The following is a 17,313-nucleotide window of genomic DNA, read 5'->3' as shown; positions in this document are numbered from 1 at the left end:
CAGTTTTGAGTCTCCACTGAGTGCTGTGGAACAAATGGATTACCTTGCATCTCACGAACTACTACTTTTTCCCAGCCAATTATGACTCTGTTTAAAGTTCTGGCCATTAGTTTATTTTTTGAGGATTGCTGTTTTCTGTGTAGTTCCAGAACTCTTATTTTACTTTGTACCTACTGGCAGCATTCTCTTGCCCAAATGATCTGTGAATATACTGTTTTACTTCTGATTTTACTTCTTTTTCCATCTTCAGTGGTATTATGCCTGCATCTCTTGCCAGCATCTTTCTGCACATTTGAAGGGGGAAAACTATACTATAATCATGACTTTGTTCTGTTAGCTCTGTTGCTACTGTTGTAGGAAAATGCGGTGTAATCAAAACACTTAAGCTCTTGAGAGAAGAAATCTGCCCTCAAATTTACCTCAGACTTGCATCTCTTCTTGGAATTATGCGTTTGAGACCCTCTGAAGGAATGCAAGTCCGGGTTGCTGTTAGAACAGTCTGTAAGCTTCCCTTGCAAGGTGTTTGGGATATTTGGTGTCCAGCTGCTTTGTCGCAGTAAATTGCTCAGCTACACTTGATCTCTGTGCAGTAAATCTAATGCATATGTGCTGCAATTACATATCTGTTAGAGTGCATGGGCTGTGTCTGTCTGTTGCGTATCTCATGGAGCAACCCTGGCAGGACAATGTCTGGGAGCACGCTGCTGCTGCTAGGTATGTCTTTTTGCTGGCAGCTTTCTTCCTCTCCTAAGGGATTTGTGGCTGAGCAGTGGAACAGGTGAGTTGCTCCCATATACTTTCCATGGCCTGTTAGTCACAGACACGGTTTGGTGTCCCGGTGTCAAAGGTATGGTGCTGCTCTCTAGGTTCAGGTGATAAGCGTGCTGACCAATTAGGTCAGTGCCAGTGTCTTGGTCCCTGCTTATTTTGGCTGCTGCTCAAGGTTTACCTCTAGTGTTCACGAGATCTGATGGGCTGTATATATAATGCTGGCCAGTCTGTTGTAGAATTTTACTGAGCTGTTGTGCATGGTGGATGCTTTCAACTGTGTATCTCTGTTTTAACATTTAATTACAGCACAGACTGGATTTCTCATCATCTCTCTTGGCATACTTCCTGGAGTAAAGTGGACTGTGAGAGGATTTCAGGAATGCTTGATGCTCTGCTATAGAGAAAGTTTGGTGGAACCCACTTGTGGGCTCAATGCTAACCGCTGGGTCGAACCACATGGTCACAACTGATAGCCAAGAAAAACGCACTGCTGGAATGTTCAGGTCCTATAATGTTACATTTTGTGGTGATTTGGGTTTTGGCAGGATGTTCTTCCTCAAAACAAAAAATAAACAAACAAAAGCATCTGAAAGCAAAAAGCAACTGTTTTACCAGCTAAAGTTTTAACTCGTGCTGGAGGCTGAATGTTGTTCTGTACAGCTAAGGTTCGTGAGCAAAAGATGAAGTGCTTCTGGCTTTCACCTTGTTAAAAAGGCTGTGTCTATCAATAGAGTGAATAAACCAACCTTCCCCAAACGCAGTACATGTAGAAAGCTATACAGAGTTGCACGGTCAGTTAGCAGTTCAGTGTGTGGTCTGAAAATAGCTAACACTGGCTAGCTGGGAAGAAGTTGTAGATGCCAAATAGTGGCAGTTCGGTTCTTCAGATTTCTCTATTTTTTCCCTGTTTGTGATTTAATTATTATTGAAGCTGAATTTAGTATTTAAAACTTTTATATTCACCCTCCCTGTCATTTTTATGATTCTGTATGTACTTGTTCCTGTTGCTGGTAAATTGGGATTGAAGATTTGCAGAGAATTGGAAGCTATGCACGGAGTTTTCTTTCTATATGTAGTTCTTTGTTTAGTCTGGTAGAATAGTAAATCATTAATACAATTGAAGTTATGTAATGGGAAGTTTATCTGTTGTCTAATGGGATACGTGTGCTGAATTGTTTTAGGTATCAGACAAGCTCGCTGAAGTCACAGAAAAGCAAGTCCATAGCTTTTGCAAATGATTTTTACCTTAATTTGAAGGACAGAGAGTAGAATCGAAGTATGGTTTTAAAGAGGCTGTGTTCAAAGATTTCTGGAGATAATCTGATTCAGCTTTCCATTGAAAGTACATCTTTGGCCTAGGTTATCCAGGGCCTTGTCAAGCTGAATCTTGAATGTTTCTGGTGAGGAATATTTCACCAATTCTTTGGGCAGCCTGTTCCAATGTTTACTTGTTCTTACAGTGAAGAATTGTTTTCATCCAAAAATAATTTTCCCTGAATTATTTTTGTGCCTGTTGCCTCTTGTCTGGTCAACGTGTGCCCTTGTGAAAAGACTACTTCCATCATCTCTACTGCTACCTGGAAGACAGAACTTCCTGAGCCTTCTCTGATATGAAGAATGGAATTCCTTCGACTCTTTCAATGTGTCAAGTTCTCCAACCCATTTATCATCTTGATGACCTTTCAGTGGATCTTCTACAACCAAAACTGGACAGACATTCCAGGGTCATCTAGAAAGTGCCAAATAGAGTGGAATGATCACAATTGTTTATCTGCTGGCCATGTACATGCAGAGATGCACCCTCTTTGTCTCTGCTCCAGATGCTGCCTCAGATGTTGTTGATGAGGGTACTGAGTACCTCCTGAGTAGTAACTCCTGAGGAGCTCCAGCTTTGAGTAGCTGCCCCTTCAACTTCAACCATTAGCCACCTTTGAGCAAACTGAAGACTCTGAGCCAATTTAAGTTGTTTCCCACCATCTTTTGGCTCACCTGTCTAATCCATACCTTAGCAGCTTATCAACCGGGATGTTTAAGGAGGCCAATGTAAAACAATTTGCTAAAATCGAGGTAGACTGCATACACAGATCTTCAAGTTGATTTATTGTAAAAGGTATTGAGATTGGTTTATCTTTGGTGAATCCAAGCAGGCTTTTTTACTCGCTGTCTTATCCATCATGTACCTACAAGTACCTTCCATAAGGATCTGTTCCGTAATGTTCTCGGGCACTGACGTAAGACTGACTGCTTTGCAGCTTCCTGTATCTTCCTTTCTTCCTTTCTGCAGATAAGTGTAGCATTCACACTTTTCCAGTCATTCCCTGGTCTCTGTGATACCTGAAAGGTAATAGAGAATCATCTTGCAGTGCCAGCTAAGCCTATTTTTTTTTGCTTTGTTACTGCTTTGTGCTGACCCCATTCAGTAGCAGATCTACATGTCGCTCCTACTTGCTGTTAACATACATATTATTCTTAGCATCTTGTGTCAGCTGGACTTTGAGATTTGTGTAGGAAAGTCTGCATGTTTGAACAATATTTTTCTATTTCTGTCTTTGGGAATTTGCCTCCTTTTCCACCTCTGGTTTTCATCTAACTTCTCTATTCCATCCGTTTTCCAGTTTCTGTGCACCCAGGGAAGCTAGAAAGGAGGCTCGCTACCTCTTAGTTTCCAGTTCTTAGTTGACATGTACCTTCTCTGAGGGAACACTTGGAGTAGAATTTGCATTTCCCTGACGATAGACTTCTCATTTGGGTTTGCTTGTTTTCTTTTGCCTTCACTGCAAAACCTCATACATATTATTTCAAAAGCCTGTCTGGTGAAGGAATGTGAACCCGTGTGGAGTGAGCTGAGCCCGTGCCAAGCATGCTTCAGGTGGGAAAGCTATGGTATATCAGTATATCTGTTCTTTCAGATCCTAAAGCAGTAGGGAATTCAAGTCTCAATAGTTCTGCTCAATTATAGAGGTTTATGCAGAGTACTTCTTTGAATTTGCTTTTTTACTGCAGGTATTTGAAATCGCTAGTAATTTTTTTCCCACATATAAAACAATTACTCACTTTTATTGCTGCCTTTCTAGTTTGTCCATGACATTTTTTGTTCACTGTCTGTTGGAGTTCTGTAGTGGTGAAGAGCAAATATGCAGACTTGTTGTACTGTGGTCTGGATTTCAGTTGGGAAACCAGACAGAGCAGATGTCTAAAGTGAAACAGGTCTGTGACCCAGAAACACCCTGGATCCTCCTTGGGCCTGACTTTTTGTTTATGTATTCTCATTTAGCCTTTCTCTCTGGTGTCCTACGAGCTCTTTAAACTTCAAAGTGAGAAGATTCCTCAGTCTTTGTCATATTCTGGCCCCTAGCCCACAAACCCTTGGCTTCCTCCTGTACAATTCAAAGGAAAATGTCTACAGCTGAGGTGTTTCAGCTAAGACCTCTCTGGGACTCTGTGAGAAGGTGGGATGGGGAGATGCTTACTCACCATTTTTTAAAAGGCAGTGTACCTAGTTTTCTACCAGATATGAAACTGATGTATTTTTTTTGTTTTAAATGAAGCCTCCAGAATGCCTGTGTTGTAGGAGCTCAGAGAAAGTGCAAGCACTTCATATGCTCCTCCTTTGCTGAGCAGGAGGGTGTTGCCTGTTCTGCTATCCTGTCCTTATCCTACCCCAGCAGGGATAGTGCAGGGGATGAGGATTTTCTTCTCTCTTGCGTGTGAGAGAATGACAAAAGGAGAGATTTCTAGTAGCTTCTTGTAGCAAGTTGGATACTTGGAACTGGCACTAAAGTTGGCATTTGCAGAGCTCAGCTTTCCAGCTGTCTAAATTGAGCTAACCAAGGAAATAGGATATTTACAAGATAGGAGTCCAGGGTCTTTTAAATGTTAAGCCTTCTCTACTCAGCTCCTTCCTGATCTTCTATTCGAGTAGTCTGTTACTCTCCATATAATCTCTTTAGTTTTAAAACAGAATGAACAAATGGCTTCCATGGGTAGGTTGAGGTGAGGGTGAATGTGAGCTTTAATAGTCCAGTGACGTTAGTAAAGAATGAGGAAAAGCTGCAAGGTTGGTTCTGTTTGAAAAGTGCCTCTAACATGTAGCTTTCAGTGTGTATTTCAGGGAGTACTTAAATACAGTCCATACAGACCCTTTAGCAAGGTCTCAGTTTCTCTTTCCCTAGCACACTAATGCACCGTATATCTCCTGCCCACTGGAGAACCTGTTACAGATTGTCTGCAGTTGGTGCTAGAGCTGCACTGTGAGTTTTCTTTAAAACAAGCTCCCCACCTTCTTGCATGCTGTCAGTGCAGCCTGTGTCTTAGCTTTAGCTTAGGTGTTGGCTCTGTACCTTAAGTACACAATTTCCAAAGTTGTGCTCCCAGGTTGACATATGATTTGCACCTTGAGCGTAGCACTGATTTTCGTATGAGCACACAAACAACAACGTGCTGTGTCTTTTCAAATACTCTCCTACAGCCTTTAGGTCAGGGGTATGTCCCCAGGGCTGTTCTGTGTTCTTTTGTGGATCAAAGTGGTCTTGGAGTTGTTCCAGCTTCACCTCTACAAAGGTATATTTCAGTCTTCTCCCAGCGTGCGTCTGTGAGCCATTCTAAACTCGCTCTTTTCACACTTCTGCCCTTTCTTGTCCCGGTAAATTCTCACTTTGAGTAAATTCGCTGTGTGTGCTTGGAGGGATGGATGGTAGCTGCCTGGAGGATGGGAGGTGTGTGCTGAAAGTCATGTCGGCCCTCACCCAATCCCTGCAGAAGTGTCATTTCTGATTACTGTTGCAAAACTATGAGAATTCATTAAATGTGAGTGACTAAATGTAATTTTTTTTAAAGGGAAAATAATTTTGCATCTTAAAGTATACTGCTATGTCAGAAGTGAAAGAGCCTGAAAAGAATATAAATGGTTACCTGGGTGGGAAGCTCCCTGAATGCTAAACTGGAAACGAATGAAGAATATCCTCTGCTTTGTATCTGTTCCTTTGTTGTATGTCAGACGATGAAACACCTGATTGCTATAAGAGAATTGAGCACAGAAGGAGACTTTGGGAGATCTATTTGGAAAGGTAGCGCTGGTTCTCAGAAGGTGTGTGACTGAAGACTTTTCAACTGTCCAGGTCACGTTATTCGGTCTTGGTTTGTATTCCTCAGCACCGATGTCTTGGCAGGGCAGGTGTAGAGTTGGGGTCTGTTCATACTGTGGTGTTTTCAGTGGAACTGAAATCATAAAACCCGTTTACAGCAACAACATACTCTGTGTGCAGACTCCTAGCACTGTGTAAGGCATGCACATGCTGGTTTGGTTTTTTGGGGGCATTGTTGGGATCATTGTGGTGTGTGACTGTCCTACCACACCCCAGCCAATAAACATCAGCTGTCATGGTGTACCACGTGGACTTAAAGCCTTGGGTTGCAGTCACTGATGATCTTTGCATGGTGTGAGTGTACCCTTTTTCTTTTGTTTAGGCTCTCTGGAATCCTTACTTGTAGTGTGAACTGGGGGGAGGGGAAGGGAAGCTTCCTTTGCTTTTAGGCCTTAGAGTCTCAGCATGAAATGTAAATGAAATGTAATTGACTGTGATGTGAAGATGGACAGAATTCTATGCAAAGAAATTCCTGAGTGGAAGTTGATTACTCAGAGTGATGGACTGAAAGAGTAACTGTAAAAATGTGAAACAGAGGAGTTACTGTAGGGTTTGGTGCCTTCAAAGAGAAGAAAGTTGCAGTAGGTAAAATGGGAGTTAGTGAGTTAACGGATTAAGAAGTGCATTCTCTACAGAAACAGACAGAACAGCGCTTCTCTTTTTTGCCTAACATTTTTACAACACTTCAAAAAAAAAGAGATTTGAAATGGGGAAACCAAGTATCCTCTCCTGGCAGGTGAGCTAGAGACAGAGATGAGGAAGGTGATCAGGTTGCCATTGGTAGTTTACCCTTGAAATCAGGATGAGGTTGATGGAGAATATGGTTTGAGTGGAAGTTTAAATAATATGAGTTAAAAAATGAGTAATATGAGTAGGTGAGAGGAGTTGCTGAAACACAGGAGGAACCAGAGGAGGAGGAAACTTATTGTACTGGAGGTTGAGGACAGATCACAATTCCAGGATCTGGTCATAAGAAGATGAGTGAGTAAACTGTACAATCTAACATCAACCTCATCATGCTACTTGATTAAAAATGCTGACTCTGAGTACTTTCATATGGGTTCCCTCAATGTGTTTGTGGTTACACAGGGCTGTGTTGATCTTGCAAGTCTTCAAGATTTGCTGGAGCAAATAGTCTAGGGATAGTTCAGCCACGTGTTTTTAATTGAACAGGACAGTGTTTTTGACAATGTCAGTTGTCCTTTCCTGAAAAATGACTGAGGGAGTACTGATGGCATAATGTAATTTGTTTTGTTAATTATTCTGGTGAGATTCCACTGTGATGCAACAGAATGCTTGGGAGTTTGTAGCCTTGTGAGTCCTCTATATTTGCCCACACAGTGCCGGAGGCACCCTATTAGTTTTGCTTACTGCTTATACTAGATTTTGCATTTGGGTTTGAGGTTTCTTATGTGCACGATTATTTTGCCAATGTGTGGTGGTTTATAGTTTCACTATTCTCCTGTTTTAGTCTTCCATGTAACGTTAGGATGTGCAAGGTTGGAAAAGCTCTGTGCCTGGGTTGGGTTGTACTGTGGAGTCTACATAGCTCTCAGTTCTGTTTGTCCACAGACAGCAGTGGCAGTAGCAGCCATCATTGCCATGCTGAAGGAGGGTTCTTTTTTGACAGCTGTTTGTTCTGCCTAGCAAACAAACACAGCTTTCATCTATTTAAGCAGATCATTAGTTCGTAACACAACCTTGCTATAGTCTGAGTAAACTAATGTTCTAAGTGGGTACAGTTAATGGATCTGGACAAGAATTTGAAATTCTCTTCCCCTCAGGGTGAATAAAACTGTGGATGGCCCCAGTTCTGTCCTGAGGAGATGAGTTCCTGCTTCATTTTTTCCTCTTTATTGGCAAACACTTCTGGGGTTCTGTTTTCTTACACTCTTGCACAAGGGGACTTCAGAAACTTCCTCAGAAACCAAACTCTTTGTACAAGGCTCAAAAAGCAGGGACTGGTGGTGTTCATTAAGGCATTTCAGAATGCAATACAGTGACCAGTAAATGCTGCGTAGAAGTCAAATTTGTTAGAAAATCTTGGTACTGAGAGCTGAGCGATACCTCAATCTCAGTGTTTTTTCTGCAGCCCAGCTTCATACTCTTCATTCAGTTTTAAGTCTTGTGCAACCTTTCAGACAGATTGCTCCTTTAGTTACACATACTGTTGTTGTTTCTAGTTGTTTTTTAATGCATATTCCAAAATTCAGTTTGCAGGCTTCAATCTTAGTGCTTGGTACCTTCTGCATGACATGCATACATCTGCTAATGCTAGCTATAATTGTCATCTGTGTTTTGTTTAAGGCTGCTGTAAGCACGTGGGACTCTGCTGAGCCTTCTGAATGCATGCAGTGCCTCAGCCATCTTTGCTGATCTGGTGAGGCGAGAGAACTTCTTCCAAATTTCTTTCTGGTTTTTGGACAACATATGCCTGTTTAAGTATCTCTTCTGGATGGCTGGATAGCCTGTCTTCATTTTTTCCTTCTGACTGGAAAGCAGGAGGTTTGCAAAGTTATGCTGTGAGAGTGACCAGCCTTCCTGATTTTGGAAGCTGTCAACCAGTGTTTTTTCATGCAGCACGGGAAAGAGGCCGGCAGTTCTGTCCTGCAGAACCATAGAGACAGTGAATGTGGTGAGTGGTAAACCACGAGGAGATGAGTGCCTCTTTGGAGGTCTCACTGTTCCTTTAGGGGCGAGCAGGTTGCCCAGAGAGATGGTGGATGCCCCATCCTTGGAGGCACTCATTGAAGGTCAGACTGGATGGGGCTCTGAGCACCGGACGGAGCTGTGAGTGTCTCTTCATTGCAGGAGAGTTGGACTGGATGATCCCTTCCAACTCAAATGATTTTATGACACAAAGCTAGAGTCCATGTCATCCAGGAAGGTGAGCTTCTTCAGCTTCTGCTGGATCATGGCTTCTTGAAGGCAGGATCAAATGGGGCAGTTTCCATTGCAGCATAGCTCTGCTCTTTGTGTATGGAAATAGGGCTTCAGAAGCCAACAGGTTGGTTGTTACCGTATTGTGTCTCAGATTGCTCCCTATTTTTTTTTTTCTGCCATTCATCATCATTGGTTAGTTCCAGTGTTTGTTTCTTCTGGGCATGCCTCTTGCTGCAGAAGAGTACAAAGGAAACAGAACTTGTTCTGAGTAGTTATGCTGTGCTTTTTCCTCAGGCTTCTAACCATAGAATCATAGAATCACAAGGTTGGAAACGACCTGCAAGATCATCTAGTCCAACCACCCTCCCATTGAGCACCACGTAGCTAACCTGAGTGCTTTAAACATTAGATTGCTGATGTCTGCTTCAGTTACTCTGCCTCGACCTTCCCCCTCCCAAACTGCATTTTTAATATTTATATCACGGTTGAAAAACTTCTTCCTTTTCTTCTATTTAATGAAATCTACAATTATAAAGAATTGGTGGCTGTGACACCTCGGAAGTAAAGCTGTGTGTGAAGGTGAAATGCACAAGGCAGGGTACCTGAGCAATTGGCTGGCACTGCAAGTTCCTGGCTATTGAGAAAGCCCTCAAAGGACTCCTGCTCTGTACTGCACATATTTTCCTGTCTTTGGAATTATGCACAATCTGCAGCTTTTTGCCTCTAGAAAAGAAACCTGTTCTCAGGAGTTTGGGGTGTTCTTGTTGGAGAAGAGATGTCATACAGTATTGTCATTCTGGCTTTTAAAAGGGAAGGAAGCCCAGGCTTTGCAAGAGGTGGAGATGAGGCTCTTTTAACCTCCTTGGACTTGTCCTGGCTTTCAGGGGTGTAACTGTAGAGTGCATTTTGTGTCTACAATCTGAAGGTCTGCTTATAGCTTGGAAGCTGTAATGGAAAGAGTGTTGTAGAGAAAAGGGATGGCATAAGGAATATTAAGTTCTTGTCCTTCCTCCAAGATGATTTCTGGACTAAAGTGGATAGAGACAGTATTTTAGTATGGCCAAGAAAGAAAGGCCAGCTGTTGTAATCTCATGGCAGAATGTGGAAAGATGTGGAGCTGTCCTGAAGGAGGTTTGTAACACTATAATGTTTCACCCTGGCACTCAGGGAAAAAAAAGGACAAAGGGTGAAAGCTGTCGTGTAATCATCAAGACTGCTTTGAGGTGATTGAGTTACAGCATAAAGTGTTCCTCCTTTGCTGTCAGTTTGCTGTTTGTCTGCTCTGTAACAGTAACCCACTTAAAATTGGTGCGGCCCTTTTTGAAGTTATTTTAAACCCCCAGCAATGTATACAGACACCGTAACCTTGGAGAACAGCACCTCTGAGGAGTGCTTTTGCTTCTGCCCTTTCAGACGCATGGAAAGTGCCAAAGTGCATTTCAAGGATGTTAAACTAGGAACCTCTGGGTTAGGGTTAGGTTCTGGGTTATGGTTTCAGAGCGTGACTGATAAGAGCAGTTCTGTTTCATTAGGCTTTAATATAGATGAACGTTTTCTGTTGACTTTAAAGATTCCCACGGGCTCCTCTGGGGCCTGGTTATGTTGGAATGTGTGCCCTGGCAATTTTGAAGGGAGTTCTTCCACTACCTCATTCTTTTCTTGCTTTTTGTCAGCGCAGAGCAGTTGCTCCATCAGGTCCTGACTTCAAGGTTCCTGTCTCAAACTCTAAACAGAATGAGTTGAACTCATCTGTGTGAGAGGGCAGACAGCTCACAGCAACTCAGAACAAAAAACAGAGCTGGGAGTTAGATGGAGGATTCTGCTCTCTCTGCCTAGTATTGCTGAGACTTGTTTTTTCTCTGAATACAGATGCACTGGTGATGAATCCTGAAAAATGGGTGGTAGGAAAACCTCTGCATTGTGCTACCATTGTGTTTCCCCTATTTCATAGTAATTACTTGAGTTATTCACAAAGTCAGGGCTTCACAAGCTGATCTTGCATTGAGTCACTTGCAAGATGAGAGATGCACGTGGAAAGGGCAAGCTGGTGAAACAGAAGAGATGGCAGAACAAGGGGAACATGTGAAATAGCATGGGAAGTTTGTTCCATAGCCTAGTTCATGCACAAAATTATGCCAGTAAAGCACATCAAAGTTAGAACAGATAAAGTAAATTTACAGTATTGGTGCATAGTGAGCTCCTGGTCATAATAGAACTAGAAGAGCTACTTAGAGTTGAGGGGAGGAGGAAGAGAGTGTCTAAAGTATTTCTTGTTTCTTACACCAGACAGCATAAATGCCAAGAAGGAGACTGAATTTCATCACTTCATGATGCCTCTCTCATGGTTGAGGAGAAGATAGTGACTATTCCAAAATAGTTAGGAAGCTTCTCATCTAATTTTGGATTGTGATAGACGTGTTCAAAAGGGTGACAGTTGGTTTGTGCAAATATTAAAGCAAGTAAGTTAATGCATTTCAAACATCAGTTCTGAATCTGGCTTGTGAAGCTTTTATGAGTGGTTCTGCAAAACAGCTTTTTTTTTTTTTGTCAGTTTGCAAGGAAAAGCTGAAGTAGAATCTTCAAGTATTTTATATCTTAGATGAGGACTTACAATTACTTTTAATTATAGGCATTAAATGATTTTTCGTAAGGTGACAATGACCTGACATGACATTCCAAGATTTTGAACTGATAGCATGCTTCAGAAACATGGAATTCTTCATAATTGCAGCCTTGTATTTCGGTCTTTCTGGTGTACTTCAATAAATACTTGTTATAAACAAAGGAATTCAAAAGCAATCTGCATGTTCTCTGATTTACACTGTTTTTCTGATGGTTTCATACTGATTCTGTTTCAGATGCATCCACTCGGACTGTGTAATAGCAATGATGAGGAAGACCTGTATGAATATGGCTGGGTAGGAGTGGTGAAGCTGGAACAGCCTGAGCTGGAACCAAAGCCATGCCTCACTGTTTTAGGAAAGGTAAGGGGCTCTGTGGGCTGTATGGATTGAATAGTTTGGGGTAAACGCTGCTTTTAACTGTTCCTTGGAAGTTTCTTTCTGAGAAAAATCAACATGGAATAAAATGAGACCTCTTGTAGTGCATGAAGTATTCCCATTTTGCCCGTTTTTTGCACTTGGTGCCTCAGGGAAAGAACGTCCCCTCTCAGTTAGGAGGTGGTGATGGCAAAACGAGCACATGGCCCATTTTGTGCTGTGTAGGAATCTAATGAAGCCCTGCAAAAGCTCACAGTAGTGGTATTTGAGTAGAAGCAGAGTGAATGGCCAGAGTGATGGTGGCTCAGTCAAATAAAGCTTATTATCAAATACTATCAAAAGTAGTTGAAGTGAAAGCTTCTTACTGTTCTTAAGCACGGTTTTCTCAGAAGGCATACTAATTCAATTTTTTTCTGGGAAGGAGAATCCCGAACCCTTCAGGAGACTGATTGCTGTAATTGAGGATAGGTATTGCTGCTAACGAGTGAATCTTAATATCTCAATCAGAGAAATGCAAATTTTCATCTCTGTAGTCTCCCTTTGGAATCTTTGGGCCTCCAGAATCTAAATTCCTTGAAAATCATTGCCCTTTGTTTTATGGTAGTAGAAGAGGTTATTGTGAGTGTTTGTGTGGTAAAATGCATGCATATATGAAAGAGCAAATGATAAATTTATGTTGAGTAGCAAAAGAAAAACTGATGTATGTAAGATCCCCTGGGAAGCTTGGAGTACTGTGAAGTAGAATATAGAGAATACTTGAAAGCTGTCTGCAGTGCTAAATTCCATGGCACGCAAATCTTCTACAAAGATACTTTTCCTATTGTTGATTTTCTTTAATTGTGGTGGTTGTTAGTAAGACCCTGGCCTGTGTTTCTTAATGGCTTTGCCTGACTTTATCCATCTGCTAAATGGGATTGGTAAATGTACAGAATTTAATGTGTCCATTTCCGTACAGATTTTCGAATTGTTCATCCTTCTTTGTCAGATGTGTGTGTTGTAATGAAAGCACAAGAGGTTTTCTTTTTTTTTTTTAAGGGGGGGAAATCATCTTCTGCTAGAGTGCCTGTGAAAACTGGGCTCTGATGGGGGAAGAGGTGTGTGTGGCAGCCGTGATTTAGCGCTGCCTTTGATCACAGTGCAGCCCTGTTTGAGGCAATGCTGCGTGCAGGCGAAGCAAAGGCCTGGGTTTTACTGATCTCATGAGCTCCTGAATAGGGCTGGGAGGGGAGTGACAGAGGAAGAAGAAAGCATTGGAAATGAAAAGGAAACCCCGTGAACCCAGCAAGCATTATTGGCTGGATTTGCCTACCAGGGAGCCGCTCAGTTTCTGCCAGGCTAATTCTGCTCCAAGTCCCTCTCCCCCACCCCAACACCACCTCCCCCTCTCTTTCCTTCTTTTAGACTTTTTGTTTTTCAGGCATGGCTGTAGTAACTGGTTCTCAGGCTGGGAACCCACTGAGCCTGTTGCCATGGTCACTGGGAAGCTCTTCGTGCCATGTGCTTCAAAGGGAACCTTTCCCCTCCTAGAATTCCTGTCTTCTCTGCAGACAGCACAATGGGACTCCTTCCCCTCTGCCTGCCTTGCACAATGCTCCAGCAGTGTAGCTTTACTGCGGAGGAAGGGAAAAGCATTGTTGCCTGCAAATTACCTGTTGTGTGTTTGCATCCACTATGCTGGGGTGAAGCTACCTGTCACCTGTAGGCTGATCTGCAGTCCTCTTGTCTCCCCCTCCCCGTTACTTTTGAGTCAAGGCTACATTGGTTGGGGCCCTGGGCAGCCTGGTCTACTATTAAATGGGGAGGTTGGTGGCCCTGCATGTGGCAGGGGGGTTGGAGATTGATGATCCTTGAGGTCCCTTGCAACCCGGGCCATTCTGTGAAGACACTGTAATACAACTTAGCAGTGCCACTGGTTCTTTATTTCAGTACAGTGTAGACACTCAGAAAATAGTGTAGACTTGCTTAAAAGTAGCACTTCTTCCCTCTTCTGCAGGCTTGAAGGTCCCCAGGGAGGGATTTTGCTTCTTATTTCTCTTCCAGGGCCTTCTGAAGGGTCTCCTCTATATTAATAGGATATGTGTAATTGAGGATGTGCATCTGAGTAGAAGCTAACAAAGAGAGGATGTCTCCACTACTACAGCTTCCTGTTTTCTTCGGATCAAAGGAACCTGTAATAGAAGGAAATTCCTAACAGTTCCCCCAGTGTCCATTCACTTCTTATCTCTGTTTTAAGAGGTTGTTTACAAATACGTTGACACAATCAGCAGAATTTTGTTTTGCCACATCATGATTGTGAATGCACTCCTTAGGTTGGGGACAAAATCCTCATGAGTTCAGTAACACTCATGAGTCATGAGTGTTCAGCCATCTAATTGTGACTCCTAACCTTTTTTTGTCCAATAGTTAGTTTAAATTTATAGATTCTTGGATGGTAATCAAATGTGAAATCATAGGGCTGTGTTGGTCAGTTTCTGAATAGAGAGTGATCTAAGGCTTGAGGAGCTGCAGCAAGTGGGCCTGTGGGCAGTTTTGTTCTCACTTTGTGAATGTGTGTAAATTAATTGCCTGGCTTCTATTTAACTTGTGCAATACTTCTATCCAAGAATACTGTAAATCTGACTGTGAGCTCGAGCACATCTGCACTAACTATGGGAGCGTGCATGCTTGTCTTGTTGAAATGCAGCCCTGTTTAGTTCCCTGTGCTAACAATGATGTTCCTTGGTGAAGCTTTTGGTATAAGCCTTGGAGGAAAAAGGGGAGACTCTGCAATGCATTTGCAAGTTGTATTTTTATGGGAGTCAGAAATGCTCTAATGTGTGCTGATTAAATCAACATACCTGGATGAGCAAGTGATCAGCTGATACATGTCCTTCCTTATGACCTGTCAAAATGCCTCTAAAGAAGTGTCCTTCTGAAAACAGACCTTTTGCAGCAGTAATGGTTAGTTGCAGAAAACCAAGCCTGAGAAGTGCAGTCAGTTTGATTTCCATCCTGCTTTTCTGTTGTGTGAACTGTGACTTGAGCAAATCTTAACTGAATGAGAGTCCCTTCTCAGGTAGGGTGGGTGGTGCTCTAAGTGCATAGAGTAACTCTATCACATATACTTTATAAATAGCTTTCCTTCCTAAGTTACTTTCTCCTACAAATCCATTTCCAAAAAAAAGAAGGTTCAAAATGTTTTTAGTTCTCATGTAAAAAGAACCTTGAATTGTATCATACTCATTTCTAAAGTATGAGCAGCATCTTCGCTTTCTTTAGAAGGTGGATTTGCAGCAAATGAAAATGAAGGCAAATTAAGTGAAATAACTTGTACCTTGATATTCATAGTCTAAATTAAGCATACAGTTGTATGTGTAAGTTAGAATTACAGGGATTATGTAAGCTTACCTTTTGTTTCTGTGTAATATTAACAGCTCTTATTTTATCAAACTAGGATATCCAAGTTTGGGTAACTTATATAAATGGATTCAACTAAATTGCAGAAATGTATGTAGAATAAGATCTGAAATTATGATACGTGCTTGTAGATATTGATACAAGTTTCCCAGACTTTGCTTGTTCAGATGTTTTTAACTGGTCACGGTCATTAGCTCCAGAGATGTCATGCTGCCTGGTGGTCCCTGTGTGTCTGCAGTAGAAGATACTGTCACTACAGGAGAACTTGCATCCTTGGAAGCAGCTGACCCCGTGGTAGTTATTCCATGATGTGGGGACCATTGCTGCCTCTGTTTCTTCTCTGCCAATCTATCTTAATTCTATAAAGTCTCAGAATGTAAGGTAAAGTTTTGATCTGAGAAGCGACCAGCAGAATGGGTGACCTTTAAGCCTTTATTTCAGTTTGTTTACTTGTCTGTGTGGCTACATGAAGGCTTGTATTAGCAGGGTGGGATCCAATGGGGGTAGGAAGGAAACTACAGCAGATGTGCTTTCTTATGGCAGTGCTGGTCTGACTGCACGTCAATTTAAAGATTAAGGAAAGTTGTTCCTCAGTAGAAACTTAGTCTTAGTTATTTTGAGCTCCCATTGACGTTCAGTGACAGTTCTGAATATCCACAGAGACCAGCCATAGACATGAGCACAGTGAGGGGTGGATGCACATTTCAGCTGTGGCAACAGCAGTGTGGAAGGCAGCCATGTTCCAGACAGCCATGCAGATGTTTACAAGTGAGACATGCAGGCTCATGTTCATTGCTGGTGAAAGCACACAGCTAATGGTGGTGACTGTGTTGAAAATGTAGTAGCTTTGTAGCTGAGAATTTGCTTTATCAAATAGTTTTATTGTACTATTTTTGTTTGTTGTAGTTTTCATGGAGATAAATAGGAGGCATTACTTTTGCAGCAACCTGCTTGTGATACTCAGGACACCTGAAAAGTTAGTATCCATTTTAAACAACCACAAAACATTTTCTGTAATTGTATTTGAAGTGATGCTGTTATTTGTGCAAGTAATTTTGGTGTTATTCATCTTCTGACATTCTTCTTTCTCCTCCAGTGCTAGCAGTGTGATGAGGTCTCAACAGCATCTAGGCATAAAGATCTCTGACATTCTAACAAAACTGTATAGATAAGGTCAGAAGAGAGGGTAATATCTTTATTCAGGAAGACTTGGAATCTTCATCATGAGATCAGGTGGAGAAGTGATCGTCTCAGTCTTCCCAGTAGGGACAAATGTTTATTTTTGAATAAGAAAAAAAATCACTTTAAAGCAAAACACGTTGGACAAAAGCTCAGGGCATTTCTGTTGCTCTCTCCTTGCCTTTCTTTCCATCCTCCACAGCCCACGTTCTTAACACCGAGCCTATTTTAACAGACTAAAAAAGGAATTTGAATTGGAAAGAAAAAGGAAAAAATATTGCATGTAGGCGTGTTTGGCAGCAGAGAGCATGGAGAAACGTGTAGGAGCAAAAATGGGGACTTTGCTTGAAGCAGCAGTCTCATCACTACAACTGGAGTCTAGAGTTCACAAGTTTCTCATGTTCCTCCTCTTTAAACTGTCTCTTCTGTGCTTAGTTTGAGCCTTTAATTTCAGCAATGGTTTTAAGAAAGAAGGGAAAAAATTGAGATTGGGTAAGAACTGTCAAGTGAGACAGTGAAGTTTTTGAGACAGTGGAAAGGTTTGTGTTGTGTATGGATCATATGGTGAAAGATGTAGAGGGAAAGAGAAGAGTTGGGCCAAAGCCAAAGAGGGGCTCGCACCTAGCAGTGGGTGAACAAGGGCTGGGATGGGTCATGCAGTTATGAAGTAGATCTGTCAGTCTTTGCTTCTAGGGGGTGGCTGTCTCCATTAGCCAGCAATCTGTTATTGCATTATTTTACTAGCTTCCTTTTCATGTTCACTGTGCACTGTTATGAAAAGCAACAGCTATTCATGAGGAAAGGCTCTCTGTGATGCTTTCCCCCTTTGGGCACTCCTTAGGTCTGCTATTGTTGGATTGATTACTTCACATAAGTGTCCACTTTTAGAGTTGAGTCCTCAGCAGTCCTCACCACCACCCTTGCTCCTCTCCAACCAACTG

The 17,313-nt window shown here is 42.0% G+C and overlaps 1 protein-coding gene across 1 annotated transcript in view; it reads left to right on the top strand.

Moving 5' to 3' along the window:
• The first annotated feature begins 11,561 nt into the window (after window positions 1-11,561).
• Window positions 11,562-17,313, top strand: part of ZNRF3 (zinc and ring finger 3) — a 30,484-nt gene continuing 24,732 nt past the window's right edge. The window contains exon 1 of the mRNA XM_042828746.1: window positions 11,562-11,782. Coding sequence (XP_042684680.1) covers window positions 11,603-11,782 — 180 coding nt within the window. The 5' untranslated portion in view covers window positions 11,562-11,602. The remainder of the gene's footprint in view (window positions 11,783-17,313) is intronic.

The sequence above is a fragment of the Centrocercus urophasianus genome, unplaced genomic scaffold (assembly GCF_019232065.1).
Source record: "Centrocercus urophasianus isolate 14NV4802_14NV808 unplaced genomic scaffold, USGS_Curo_1.0 seq_30, whole genome shotgun sequence".
In the NCBI taxonomy this organism is placed as follows: Eukaryota; Metazoa; Chordata; class Aves; order Galliformes; family Phasianidae; genus Centrocercus; species Centrocercus urophasianus.
This window is presented reverse-complemented; position numbering and strand designations above follow the sequence as displayed.